At 47.1% G+C, this 14,845-nt stretch overlaps 1 protein-coding gene across 2 annotated transcripts in view; it reads right to left on the reverse strand.

Annotated features, from left to right (window-relative positions):
* Positions 1–509: 509 nt before the first annotated feature.
* The window catches only part of MAMLD1 (mastermind like domain containing 1), a 107,050-nt gene continuing 92,714 nt past the window's right edge, over positions 510–14,845 (reverse strand). For both annotated transcript variants that reach the window (XM_015561170.1, XM_006753213.2), the window contains 2 exons: positions 3,993–4,077; positions 510–2,729 (listed from right to left, as the gene is read on the reverse strand). In XM_015561170.1, coding sequence (XP_015416656.1) covers positions 1,588–2,729; positions 3,993–4,077 — 1,227 coding nt within the window. In that variant the 3' untranslated portion in view covers positions 510–1,587. The remainder of the gene's footprint in view (positions 2,730–3,992; positions 4,078–14,845) is intronic.

Here is a 14,845-nt window from a genome sequence, read left to right on the forward strand (position 1 = left end):
TCAGCTGCCCAGTGGCTTCATCAGGGCCTTGTTAGTTGTCTTTGTGAAGTAAAAGAACTTCACTCTCCCACACAGCAGATATGTCACCTGCTTCAAGGTACAGCCTCCATCTCTAGTCGCTCTATATGGGTGTCTCTTACATGGGAGGAGTTGACATTTTATTAAGGTCTGTCACCCTCTCGGCTGAAAGAGGATTGTGGTGCAGAGTTTAGATTCTCAGTGCAACTCTCCCTTTACCCCCAAGTGGAGAGTTACCATAGTGGCTTCCTGTCCTGTTTCCTCCTCTATAAAACAAGGGCCTGGGACCCCAAATGACAAGCTTCTATGCTGTGATGTGAAACAATTGCTGCTTGCCTACATAACTTTTCACTCCTCACCCCTCCCTGCGGCATCTTTTCCAATTTGCAGGACACAAGTAGTCTCTGAAAGAACCAAAAGCACTGGCTGGTTTCACTGACATGGGTTTGCAGGTACTGAATGCTCCCTTAAAAAAATGAAAACGAAGGCACTTTTCTCCTGGCTGTTTATTATAGAAGAAAGGAAAAAAACCCAAACAGGTTTTGGCTTGAAAGAGATGACAATTTTCAAACGAAGAGGCGAAATACAAGGTGGCAATTAAAATGTGATTACATAGAGTCTGAACACTGGAAAAGTTTACAGGACAGTGGGAGTTGGTTTTCTGTAACAGACGCTGAAATATACATGACGATAATTGCAGATAGAAACCATCAATGACAAACCAAAAATCAAGTATTAATGTTTACAGACTCCCTACCTCCCCAACCACAAAGCCTTACATCAAAACAAGTACTGAAAGGCTTTAAACCAGGAACGCCTCACCTTCACCCTACAAGGGTGTCTCTGGAGAGGTGCAAAGCTGAGGTTCTCTTGACTGAATGATAAAGAGAGGACACTATATAGAATCTCAAGGTTGACAGCTCAGAGAGTGTTGAACTCGCATTCTCTCTCTTCACCTTTCCCAAATCTACATAACACTCTCAGCCTCCTTGCAAACTTCCTCTGTAGGGCACTTACTATAAAAGCAGCTTCTGCTGTAATGTGCTTATCAGGAAAGAGCTAGCAGAGACTGACAGGTTTGCAAAAAAGAGATCAAGAATTACATCAGGAGATGACATTTTCTGTGAAAATGGCAATAAATGGCCAAGTGGTTTTTCTATGTGGCATTTGTTAGCTTGTACAACACCTCTTGGTCACATCCACATCATCTGTTGCATCAAAACCATAAGCGACTCAGACACCTGGCTTATTAGAGATCATTGGAGCGAACAACACAGTCTGCATATTTGCAACAATGTATAATAAACACAAACAATGCATAATCAACACAATTGTACTGAAACAAAAGCCGTCACTTTATTTACAAAGTCACAAAAAGAAGTATAAATACTTCTGTCATTAATGTTTAGGAAAACCATTTACAAAATTTTCAAATATGTACAGTTATTTTGAAAAATCACCAGCTTTCCATTTTGTTATAGGTAGAGAGATGGATGGGCATGGGCTGATGCCACTCAGATTGTAATGAGGAAACACTTATGTGGCTGTCTGGGGCCAGTTGTGAATTTGCTATGGATTCACACCACTCCCTAAAGTGATGTCAACTTTGGGGATGCCATCCTGGCTATTCTGGGTGACTTGGCTGTCATTCTGGGCTGCGGCATTTTGGGCAGCAGCATGCTGCTCTTCCAAAATGTCATCGATCAGCCTCAGGTTACACACCCAGTCTTCATCTGGGCTCGTGCTGGGGCCTTTTAAGAGAGCTTCAATGAAATCCACCTCATTGCAGTCAGGTGGTGAAATCAGATCATTTAATGGGGGTTGGGGCTGGGGCAAAAAGTCATTGGGTGGCAGCTCAGTAAGGGGACCCATTCTATTGAATGGACCTGGAGACTGGCTAGCAGTGATGGCAGAGGCAGCAGCGGCAGCAGCAGCAGCAGCCACATAGCTTGGTGGTGGCTCGATGGCCTGTATGGGACTCATGGGACCAAAGCTGTCTATGCCCTGCTGGGGGGACTTGGTGTTCAGCACAGGCACAGGACACTGCTCTGGGCTCTGTCTGAGGCTGAGACTGGGATTGGCCAGGGTAGCATTGACCTTCTGGCCAGGCCTGTCTCCTGGGGTCCCCTGATTGGGAGGCACAACTGCCTGCTGCGATGGACAGGCTGGGGCTATCGGGGAGGATCTCACAGGTGCCTTTGCGAAGATAGAGTTGCTATTAAATTGCTGCTGGGCGCTATTATCTACTTGGCTGGGGAGTGGTTCCCTTGAGACCTCTGGGTTTGCAGTTGCTGCTGCCACCCATGTGGCATTGTTGAACAAGGTGGACATTCTTGGCACACTTGGCTGTCTGAGCTGGTGGGGACTCAGAGGCTGGCTGCCCAGGGGGCTGGGACAGAACCTGGGCAGGAGCACTCCTGAGGGGTAGGCCTTGGGCATCTGTGTATATTGGCAGACAGAGCCAAGGCTGCCCAGGGGGTTCTGGCCTGAGCAGGAGGATATGGGAAACAGGGGGCTGGAGTTAAAAATTCCTTGCTTTTTGCCTGGGGTCGGTAAGATCATGCCTCCATGACTCTGGTGCCGGCTGGGTGGGATCATTCCTGGACTCAGGTTGTTCTGAAGGAGCTCAGCTCTAGGTAGCATCATGTGCTGGCTGGAAGGGGGGCTTGCCTTGGTCCGGCTACGCTTGGAGGTGACTTGTTCTTGGACGGCTACAGAAAGAGAGAAGGGGGGTCAATTCCAAAGGCATCCTCAATTTTGCTGCAGTTGCTGGTGGGGAGTACCAGCCTAGCACTGATTTCTCACCTTCCACCCTTGGCTCCTACTGAGCATCCTCTGTCCTCAACTCTTCTCCCCTTTGTTCCTCCACCCTCAGTCTGTACTGCAGTTCTTCTAAGGAGCCCTCTTAGATTCCTGGGTCTGCGTTCACACACCCCTGCCCACCCCCCACCAAGTACAGATAATGTTGGATGAAAAATGCTGGCTTATCTGTCTGTCTTTTTAAGTAGATTATAAGCTCTATGAGGTCAGGGTCTTGGTCTGCTTTCATACTCAGTACTCTGTATGCAGGCCTGGCCTTGCCCATCCCTTGACAGATGAAATGGCCTTCCTGGAACTTGTTTTCCCTGTCCCTACAGCTGAAGTGTGCTTGACCTTGGCAGGTGCAATATTCAGCTGGTGTTTAGGCCCAAAAAACAGGGTTTTCTGCATGAGAATGGAGGAGCAGTGGCATGATGGTGGCATTGGCTAAAATGAAGATGCTGACCATTTGTTGGAGGGCAAACAGCCTTCACTGAGCCCCAGGTGAGAGTACCCTTGGTCTTGCACAATGTCACTATCGGCTGGTAAGGATTGCTTACATGTCTCCCTGACTAGTCTGGAAGCTCTGAGAAGTAGGGACAATGCCTGTTTTTTCCCCCTTTCAAACAGCTGTATCTCTGACCAATAAAAGTTGATTGCATTCACAGCTGCCATGATAAGGTGGGGACCCTGCTGTCTGTGGAGGCTCTAGCAGCCCCCCACCACAGACTCTTTGAGGCACAACTTCAACCTCTTTTCATTGCCCACACTTGGGAGATGGTCCAGGATTCTATTAGAATAGAAGGTCACTGGGGTGGGAGCAAGAAGGGCAGGGTCAGAACCCTGGGGTTGTGGCAGCCTCAGTTGATTCTGATAAAACCCTAGGGGGTATGCCCTTCTCCCATTGAGAATAACTGCTTTAAGGCACCTGACTTAGTTTAATCAAACTCTTGAATTATACAGTGATGGCAGAGTCATTAAGACCCGACCTTTAATTGGGATCCTACTCAAGTTCCAGTGTGACAGGTACAACCTGAACTGACTCCCAGACCTCCCCTCTTTCCCAAAATGCTTTCAGAAACACCCACAGTAACTGCTTACTCTGGGGGTGAATTCTCATCCCACACTACACCCCCTAGCCTGTCCCTTTGGGAAGATTGATCTTAACTGCTTACCTTGAAATTGATTCATCTGTTGGGCGATATACGCACTCTGCTGCTCAGGGGTCATTGCCATAAGACCTGATCTCTGTTTCTCTTGCTAAACAGAAGATGAAAAAGATGTGTTAGAATAAGTCTATCAAAAAATATTTGCCTTGGGATCACTGTGCGGGGACCCAGGACTTAGCTTTGGTGTAGCAGAAAGCATGAGTGAACACACCAACACACACTTGCATGCATGTCCCACCCTCCCAAGCAAAATTACACAGGTATAAATAAAGGTAGGATTCTGCAACCTGGGTTAAAAAGCCAACTGCGACAGCATAGGATGGGGCAGGAGACACAGAGCTTAATAGCAAGAGCACGTGGAAAAGGTTTAGGCATTTTGGAGGTCCTTCTGCTCAGGATGGGTCAGCAATGAGATGCAGTCACCAAAAGAGCAAATGTAACATTAAGTCGCATTAATAGAAGCAGAGTATGTAGAAGGAGGGAGGTGACAGTCCTACACTACTCTGTCTTGGCCAGACCATGTCTATAGTGCTGACAAGAGTCTGGGCATGCCAGTATCAGAGAGACCCGTACAAACTGGCTGGATTCAGAGGACAGTAAGTGATTGGGGTAGGGCTCAAACTCCAAATCGCACAGACTAGAAATGGTTGAGCAAACCAGGGATGCCGAGGCTGGGGCAGAGCTGACTCTGGGCTATGTGGTGGTGGATACCCAGATTCTGCTGGGTTGTCATGGGGAAAAGGCAGAGGGTTGTTTTGGGTGGTCCAGGCAGGAAGAGCAGGATGATCACATGGTCAGAAGATGCACTGTCTGACACCCAGAGTAGTCACTCACTGTCAACTTCCCTTCTTTTTCCTGACTGGCTGCAGCATGGATAATTGAGATGAGTTTTCTGTCTCCATTTCCAAGGGGAGGAGCCAAGCCTGAGGGCTGTAGTCCCAACACAGAATGTGGGAGCAGCTCAAGGGACAGTCCAGAGAGAACCAGATGAGAGCACGTGGAAGGCATGACTTGCCCCTTGCACAGAGACTCTCAACCATTTGGAGCCAGCTTGTGACTGCGATCCAGTTCTGACTCCCAGTCCAGTGCTTATCCACTGCCATCTCTTCCCCCTTCTCAAGAAGCCTGCTCACAAGTGTGCCAATAACCAAGGCAGCTCCACCAGGGAGCACACCCCTGAGTCCACTTTCTGAGCTGCATCCTCTTGGATGCCAGAAGACTTGACCCTACAACATGGAATGGCTTGCTTTTCTGCACTTAAAAAGCTGACTTTGGGGCGTGGGATGGGGGCAGGCAGAGAACCAGCACTTGGGAAAGTGCCCGGCTCCCAGGCCTGGCGGCAGTTCCTGGCCTCAGTTCCTGCCAAGGCAGAGAGGACAAACACATGGCACCGGGCAGACTACACTAGAAGCGATTTCACCATCCTGGCCTTAGCCTGCTTCCTGTCCGCGCTCTTGCCTCCCCTCCCCTGTGGCTGCTGGGATGTGGGTGGTGGAGTTTCTGTTTCTCAGCTGGCCCATGGAGCTGTCCTCTTACTGCTAAAGTATGGAGGTGGCATAACTACCTTCATGTGTGCTTACTGTACTGAACACTTTGCACCCATTATTTCACATTGTGTTGCAACAATCCTTTAAAGTAGGCATGTTATTATCCCAGAGATACTGATTTGGATACTGAGGAGTACAGGGACCATATGACCTCCTAAGGCCATGCCATCAGGAAGGGAGTAGGGGGCTAGGATCTGCTTGAGATGCTCAGGATAAGCAGGCATTTCTGAGGCAGCCCTTTTACTTGTGTTCTTCCCTTTTACCCTTACACCAGCCTTAGGAGATAAGGGCAGAAGATCTATGGACAGCAGCTTACTCACAAGACATCTAAGGCTCAGACAGAAAGCTTACATTACTTTCCCAAAGCAACATGGCTAGGCAGTGCCATGTCTGTTAACTGTAGACCCTGGGTTGCTCTGCCTGTCCAACTCCGCTGCTTCTGGGGACTGACTTCTGTGGCTGGCTAGGTCAACACTGACCCTAACCTCTTCTCCACTGGCTGCCCCATAGGTTTCATCAAATAACATAGTTGTACAGGGGTGGGGGTTGGGAGCAGGTGGAGGCTACAGAGTGTAACCAAAGAAAAAGCAGGGGAAGGGCAGAAAAGCCCAAAAGGAAAGAGGCAGAGAAGAAAGATACCACAAAGGTATGGGAGACCAAAGTCAGAGAGTCGAGGAACTGGGTAGTGTCTGCCAGATAAAAGAGATTGCTTCTAAATAGTCCAAGGTTGCAGGGAGAGGGAGGGGTGTTGTCTAGTGTTCATCCAAGGAAGCACAAAACCCACAGCATCCAGAGTTGAAAGGAAAACCTGGCTAGTGGCATAGTTACACATATTCCCAAGTCCAAAGGGTACACTTGACATCCAGCCTGGGAGTCAAGCCCTCTAGGGTCCTGGGGCACTGCTGTCAAGTGGGTCTCTTCATACTACTGGGGCTGCCCAGGGCACTCCCAGTCCTGTGCTCTGGGCCTGGGCCTGTTGTCCCTAGCCCAGCAGCCAGAGCACTTTCCAGGCCTCCCTAGGAGGCTGCTTCCTTTGTTTTGCAGATGGAGGCCCCCATCCTTTGTTCTGAATCAATGTGCTCCAAAGATAAGCCCCAAGAAAACAGTTGTTGCCTTTTGACACTGACAATCAGAATCTTTGGAAAATGGAGAAAACAGGAAATGACAAATGTTTTCAGTGACCAGGAGGAAGGGGTGGCTGAAAATTGCTGCAACCTGTGGATTTTCATAAGCATGCTTATTGGAGGAGGTCATCAAATGACACATTTTTCAAAGGCTGTGATTGTCATGGTACTGGATCCTATTGTACCAGGTGACACTGATAGGGCAGTGTTGGTGGGTCCTTTTCAAGCCTAGGTGTGCTTCCCCATGCTGGTCACAGGGATGAGATTGGGCTGGTGCCAACAGGAAGTCTTCCAGAGAACTAGGGCCCTGGATCTTATGTCATAGCTCCTCCCAGTCCTGCTGGGCCAAGGGGCCACATTTCCGCCAAAATGGCGACCTGGAAAGTTGTAGAGTTGCTTTTTTGGAAGCTTCTTTCTGATGCTCAGGAAGCTGCAAAGCCCTGGTCCATGTATGGGCGCTTTAGTAGGGCTAGTGCTTTATCTGTGTGCTAGATAGGAGAGATTTCAAAAGACTGGCCCAAACCCTACTGCTACTCCCTGGCGTAGTTGAGTCCAACACAGCCCCAGCTCTCCTCCCCCCACCCCTCTACCCCCAACCCCATGCTCCCACAGACCAGGACAGGTACTGTGTTAACTTAGCTTTTCAGTCATCACAGGTGAATGGCTCCTGAAAGTTCCATTGAATCGCCATGGATGCTTTTTAACATCACTGCCAGGGATGTTCTCAGGACTGACTCAACCACTTAATCCAGCAAAGGGGGATGGGGGATGGGGGATGGGATGGGGTAGCTGATAAACAGGACACCCACACAGATGCCTAAAAAATGTTCCTGTATTTCAGCTGGAATTAGACTGGTTACTGGCCTAGTGATTTCCAGGAGCATTCTGACTGGGAAGGGGATAACAATGGGATATCTTCTGGGGGACCTCAGAGAACAGATCCAAAGCCTTATTGTGTAAAGCACATTGATGCAGGAAAAAAGAGAAGGAGGAGGCAAGGGAAAATGAGGGTAGGGAGGGAAGAAAAGGAAGGAAGAGGGAGAGAGGAAGATAATAAGGATAAGCAGAAGAAAGAGGAGGGGAAAGAGGAAGACAAAGGAGATATTTTTTTCTACCACTAGGAAACCCCAGCCTCCTTTCCCAGCTAATGTAGCTCATGAGCACTCCCATGTACCTTGCCCTGCAGCAGAAGACACTCAACTATGTGTTATAAGTTCAAAGGTTAATGAGCTCTTGTGTCTGGGTTTGTTTATTTATTACTCCACTAGGAAAACACCTTTTGCAGTTTTTTAAAATCAGATTTGGAGACACCTCACTCTACTGAATTTTCCTCTAAAATGACAGGACGACAGTATTCTGCATGGAGATTATGAAATCAAAACATGAGCTCTGGGGGCTCAGATGGATGGGGACACTTCAGACTTGCCATGGCCCATGGATGAAGGTGATGTGGACACTTGCATCAGAAGCCCTGCTTGAGGGGGTGTGGAGGCTTTTAGGCAAAAATTCTCCGTGATATTTCCCAGAAACTACAGAGACTTTCTATAGTGAATGGCAGGTGAAGTTCTTTTCCTAGTAGTCCCTTTTAACTCTCAGAGACTGTTACTCATTTTTCTCCAGAATGTCTCTAGTGGAGGCCACACCATTGGGAGAGATGTGTGTGTGCCATCAGGCCTCTTCTCCCTGTGAACCTGAGGCCTAGATTTTGTGTGTGTGTGTGTGTGTGGGGGGGTCTTGTTGAGCATCTGCCCTTTTGTGTTGCCTTTAATCGACGAACTTCCCTGCCCAAATGCAGCCTGCAAGGTGTGGGACTCATTGATTCTGGTCGCCCGGAATGAACCTGCCCAAATATCTAATGGGAAGAGAGGGTTTCATTGGAATCCCAGCATGTCTGTCTGTCAGTCAGATGGTTTACTTTAGGCCAGGCTCTTTCCCAGGCATGGGGACAGCCCTGTACTTCTCTACTTTTATGGAGTTTACACTGGAGGGGAGGCTATAAGTCAACCAAAGGTCATTTCAGATGGTTATATATCCTCTAAAGAAAATATGATGTGTGAAGGGATCCGGAGTGGGTGCAGGTGTTGGGGTGGGGGGCATACCAGAAACATCAGGTCAGGGCTTGGGGCCCTGAAGGTAAATCAGAACCTGCCACAAAGTTCTCTAAGCTAGGCAAGATTGGGGTCAGCACTGGGGGGGTCTTTCTTTGCTCCTCTGGGCTCCTTGCACAGGAGCCAGGGACCTTTTCCATGGTTATGGTGCTGCCATTGGGTTTGAACCAGTCTGAAGCTGTCAACGGGGCCTTGATAAAATCAATGGCATCAAAAGCAAATGGCAGAGCTGTTGGTCAGCTTTTTTACTCTACATTTTCTGTCTTTCCACTTGACCTCCAACAGTATGAACTCTATTCTAATGCCTCTCTGGTCTCCTTGGTTGTTTCAGGACTGCCTAGTCCCGCAAGGGCTTGGTCTAAATGCTGGGACTATCCCAGGGCAGAGGACACAAATGTCTTTTGCAGCTTGCTTTTCTTCTTCTCCTGTGGTGCTTGCCTCCTCTGTCTCACACTGAGTCTGGCTTTCCTGAGTCACAGGCTGAGCTGGCAAGGTACTATCCCTCAAAGCGCCCCCAGGTGGGCCCAACTACCAAAGCTTCATAAAGAAGATTTGGGTGCCAAACATCTGTCCCACCCTTCACTGTTCGATAGAAGGCATTGACTTGCATAGATACAAGGTGGGGTGAGGATAAGAATTCATGAGGCAAGCTAGCTGGGATCCTCTTGTTTTTGACTTCCAAGTACAGAAAAGAGCAGTGACATTCTGAGTGGACGATGTCCCCATCCGTTTTTGCCAATTCTGTTTCCCTGGCAGCTTTGTGCTGGACAAGATTTCTCAGGTTTCAGCTGAAGAGCACTGTGACTCCAAGAGTGCACAGAAAAAAGGGGAAAAAAAGAGTAAGAAAAAAAATCAATACCCCTTGAACGAAAAGCACTGCTTGTTCTTCCCAGCCAGGGCAGGCAGATAAAGAGAACAAGGCTGTATGTAACAAAGCAGAATTTCCATTAAAGGCCAGAATCCCAGAGGCCCTTTCAGCCTGATGACCATCTTCTGATCGCTATCACTTAGCAATGTTCATTTCTCCAGTATTCTCTGAAGTTAGGGAAGACATCCTGTGCACATTGATATTTCATGCACCAGAACAACAACTCCAGGATCCAAATGAAATACCCTGCCAAGGCCCATTCTGGCTGGTGTCCTCCATCTTGATTTCATGACCACTACTGTGACTCTTTAGTGCAAGTCAAGCCATTCCTTCTAGACTCTGCAGGATGATCCAAACTCATAGCCATGTTGGACAGGCATGGCTTGGATTCCTTCTGCCTGCCCTTCCCAGGGTGCCAGTACTCCAGTGGGGATATCCAACTTCTCACTTTTAGGGTGTGCAAATCCTGGATGGGGTCGAGGAACACCTCTGGGTGCAGAGTCCACAGCAGTTCACTGTCAGGAGAGGCAGTTTCTGACCATCCACTAGGTATGGAGTAGGCGGGCACTGAGGCCATTCAAGGTGTAGAAGTGCAGCCCCTGTCCCCCTCGGGCTCACAATCTGGCTGCAGGAACAGACAGGCAGGGAAGGAACTGGGATGCTGGAAGGTGAACAGCAGGGAGAGAGTAACTGTACCAGGGGCAAGCCCCACTTATATCCCTGGAAGTGATGCTGAGGCACCTGGAGCACTCGGCTTGCTTGGGTGTTCTCTCTGCCAAAGACTGGCCGGGACACAGTAGAGAAAGCATTAGAAATCCCTCCTAGGTGTACAGAGCTTTATGGGCTGTCACCTCCTGTGTTCCTCCCAACAACCCTGTGAGGCAGGCGGGCAGGCTGAGCAGGGAACTGCGCCCCAGTTGACAGATGAGGAAAGCGAGGCTCAGGGGAAGTGACTTACCTACAGCGTCGCAGCTAGGCAGTAGTGGAGCAGGCACCTGCCTCCAGGCCTTCGGATCCCAGCCGCCCCAGGGCGCTGCCTCTGAGGTGCTGTACGAGGAGGTGACTCGGGCCAGCTCATGAGCAAAGGAGCTGCTGGGCAGGAAGGACTCACTCCCCAGGGCCTGGCAGGATGGGGGCTGATGCCCGAGGCTGACCTGGGGGGGCCTGGCTTCCCCAAGCTTGCAGGCTTTTTCTACATGACTCTACAACAACCGATTGAACAATTCATCAGCTGCTTGGCCACAAAATGGTTCTGACCGATCTTGTCACTTCCCTGACCGGCTAGCAGGGTCATTTGGGTGTTGTTATACACACCAACTGGTCTGGGGCAACAAAACCAAACAGCTTTGCAGTTTTAATGGCCTTGGATCACAGACTCCTTTGAGAATCAGTAAAAGCTATAGTTTCTTTCCACAGAAAAAGTACTTACAGTGGTGTCTCCCCATTCCAACCCACCAACATTTTACATATAATTTCAAGGGTTTTCCGGACCACTTAATATCCATCCATGGATCTCAGTTAAGGATCCTCTGTCTTGACCGGTCACTGTCATGTTGGAAATGGGAGTAAAGCTAGGTCAGTTAAGCTGGTTTATTGGCAATGACCTTCACCAAACCCGATCCCTCCTTACCTACCCTGGCCCCAACAACAGAGAACACAGTTCTAAATTGGTTTGTAGGTATGTGTGTAGACATGTTGAGGAATCTGCAAAACCAAATGGTGAGTGCAAAACCAAACCGTCAAGTGGAAATCTCACAACAGTCCTCACTGCACTTCACCTTGCCAGGGCCCCAAAGTTTCGGGACTTGTGTATGGGTGGGACCTTCCCTTTCCATCATGTTTTAGAAGAAAAGAATTTAATCAGAATTGAACATATGACCTAATTCTTACAGCTAAAGGCAATTAAAAACATGCTTGATATCCATGTCAGAGAAAGCTTCAAGACTCGAATGAGCTACTGATATAGCCCTGACATCCTGATGAACACACCAAGCACTTGCCAACAGTGGTGTCCAAAAAAACCCCAAGAGGAAGCCTGCATTGATGAGTTCTTCTTTCTATGTGAGACAGCCTCTTCACACTTAAGCTTTTAACACCCAAGCTGGAACTGATCATCTGCGTCTCTACCAAATATCCCAGTAGAAAGGGCAATATTTATCCCCCAAATCAAAGCTAAACAGTTGGAATCAATTTGATTCACTGCAATAAGCACTAAGCATCATTTAGTGTGCTCAAGTCTCTGCAGTGATAACAGACCAGTAGATAGTTGGATGCATTATTTGATCAACAAAAATTGCCACCATAAAATTTACGGAGCATTTGCTATGAACCCAAATGCTTTCAGTATTCAGACTCACTCAATCTGTACATGAGGCAGGAACTATTGTTATCTTTATTTTACAGATGAGGACAATGAGGCCCAGAGAAGTTAACTGAGTTACACAAAGTCACACAGCTAGTTAGTAGCAGAGTAGGATGCAAACCTAGGTTTACCTAGTTCCAAAGCCCACATGAAGTTTGCCATGGTGTGTGTGTGTGTGTGTGTGTGTGTGTGTGTGTGTGTATGTTTAATCATTAACTTGCCATATGAAAACAAGTTTTGAGATGTAAACTGTTAAAATATGCCATTGAGAAAATTATAGGCAATATTTTATAGGGGGGGCACCAAAATGTTTTGTTAAAAAACATTATAACTGCTTAAAGATGGGACTAGAAAGACATCCCAGTAGAAAGGGAAATATTTATCCCCCAAACAATACAAAGCCAAAAAGCAACAAGTATTATTCTTAGCAATTAAACTCAATGCACTTGGGAAAGAAAACTTCTTTGCATTTGATGGTGTACCAACTGTGCCTTTTCCCATGGGATGGGGTTCAGTACAGAGCTGAGCTCACTGGCCATCTCCAGCTTCACTGCATCAAGCTCCCATTTGTCCTTGTATCATGGTCATCTGGGACATAAGCAGAAACATTGGTTTCTACAATTGACAACTCTAGGTCTGCTTACCTAGCTCCCTGAACATCTTAAACATGATTTTATAGCCATCTTGACATTTTTACAATCCTAAAATGCAAATATCACTAGAGTTTTGATTATTTGCCCATTCCCTGATGACACATTTTAAAAGCAATGAATGGGGCTTATTTGTAAACTTTTGATCAGGAATCCCTGGTAGCTTCATGTGACTTGTAGGATATTAGTGCTGGATCAAGGAACAGGACTCTCCCATCAGCATTAACATATGTGTGCAGTGCCTCAGTAGTTCAGTAGGTAGAAATAACTGCAGATAGCACATGGGAATTACCAGCAGCAAAAGATGCCCCCACAATGTGGGCAACTCCATTCAGCAGCCATTGGGAATGGGCCTGGAGCCACTCATTCAAGTAGAGCAGAATGGGAAGAGGCAATTCAAAGACCAGTCCAATCCCAGTTAAAAAGAAACATGAAATAAAATAGATAAGATTCTATCTTGACTATGACTGACTAAGAGCGTTATAGCTAATGCTTGTGCGTATTCTCCATTTAACTTAATTTGGGAAAAAAACCTGCTTATCAAACTCCCTTTAAATGTGAGGCCCAAGTTTCAAAGAAAGTGCTAGTAGGGACATTTCTACTCCTAGAGATTTTCAAATATAAGATACACCCATCTTTCTCCTTGAAAATCTAAAACAAAAACAAAAACAAAAGAGAACAAGTCCATTGGTAATTGGTGGCCAGGATTTATAGCTCTTGGACTGACTGGTTCCATGTGATTCCAATTTTCATAGAAGTCAGATCATGGGATGGGTAGTGTTTGACAGTGGTGACCAAATTAAAAAACCTCACACCCACTCAGCACCCTGGCCCCTAGGTTTCCCATGATTACTAAAGAGCTTGATGAACCTAAGTTGGTCCCCAGCATCTCCCTCCTAAAAGTCCTCCAATGGCTTGCAGCTGTCTACAGACACAAGCACATCCTGTTAAGCTCTGCCCCTTGACTTCTCACCCTTTTGGCAGCCAGGTTTCATGTTCCATAGTGTCATGTACTCTATCCTCCAGTCATACCAATTTCTTTGGAACTTTCCAGATAGGCTGCCATGTGTGTTCAGCCCTCTGAGGTTATGCGTCTTGATTCACCCGGCCTGGAATTCCCTTTCTCCAAGTTTCCACTCTGAGAATTTTGCATGTCCTTCAAGATCCAGCTCCTCTACTCTGGAAATTCTGCTCCTTTTGGTATAGCTCCTGTGGCTGAACACCTCCAGCTGGCTGAACACCCTTGCTGAGTCGTCTTAATCATCTAGTAATCTCTCTGATGCTCAGACAATACCTGGCACAGGCGATGGGCTTAGCAAATACTGGTGTGGGGAAAAGTAGGTTTTACAGTTGTGAGTACTCCAAACACAGAGTTTATTCTTGTATTATTATTTGTTAGCTATTGTATTATTTGTATTACAACTGTAAACCTACTTTTGCCCACCCCTGTACTTGGAAAATTCAATCAACTTTACTGTTATGAGTTTAGCATGATGTCCCAGGAACTTGGAATATGATAATCTGGTGAACACTGCATTGGCCTCTTTTTGGGTTGGATGTTAACGATAAACTGAGCCTTGATCCTCATTTAAGCACTTCTACTCATCCCTTTTCAATGTGGTGTTAATAAAACCCAACGATAGAACAGAGATTGAAAATAGCATCAGCTAAATATTTTTGAGCACTCACTGTGTGTTGGGTACTGAACTTTGTGCACATATGCATTTGAGACTGTCTCTAGTTTATAAGACAAGGAAGTGGAGGTAGGCTTACCCAGGACACGCAGTGGCAAGGTGGGGTACAGACCTAGATCTCATTTATAGAGTGACTAAAACCCAAGCAACTCCTGGATTTGGAAGTGCAAAGGCTCCTTCTCTGCACATGGAGAGGAATGGTGAGTTGTCTTCCTTCATTCACACAGGAGTAGCTCCAACTTGTTGGCTATTCTATGGCATCATCATAGTCAAATGGGCTCTGGTGCAAGAAGCTAAGATTTTGACTAACCCCAATAGATAGTCAGCTACTTTGCAAGAAGTGGATAAAAACTGCTCATATTTTATAAATTCTTGACTAGCTTAGATATTGGCCCAATATTCTCCACCATGGAGATTCAGAAGGAGGTAGATGTGCATTGGCAAGGCTATAGTAATAAACTATGATTCCACTGGCTTCTGGGAACTTGTAGATTTCTAGACTTAGT

This window comes from Myotis davidii, unplaced genomic scaffold (genome assembly GCF_000327345.1).
Source record: "Myotis davidii unplaced genomic scaffold, ASM32734v1 scaffold2951, whole genome shotgun sequence".
In the NCBI taxonomy this organism is placed as follows: Eukaryota; Metazoa; Chordata; class Mammalia; order Chiroptera; family Vespertilionidae; genus Myotis; species Myotis davidii.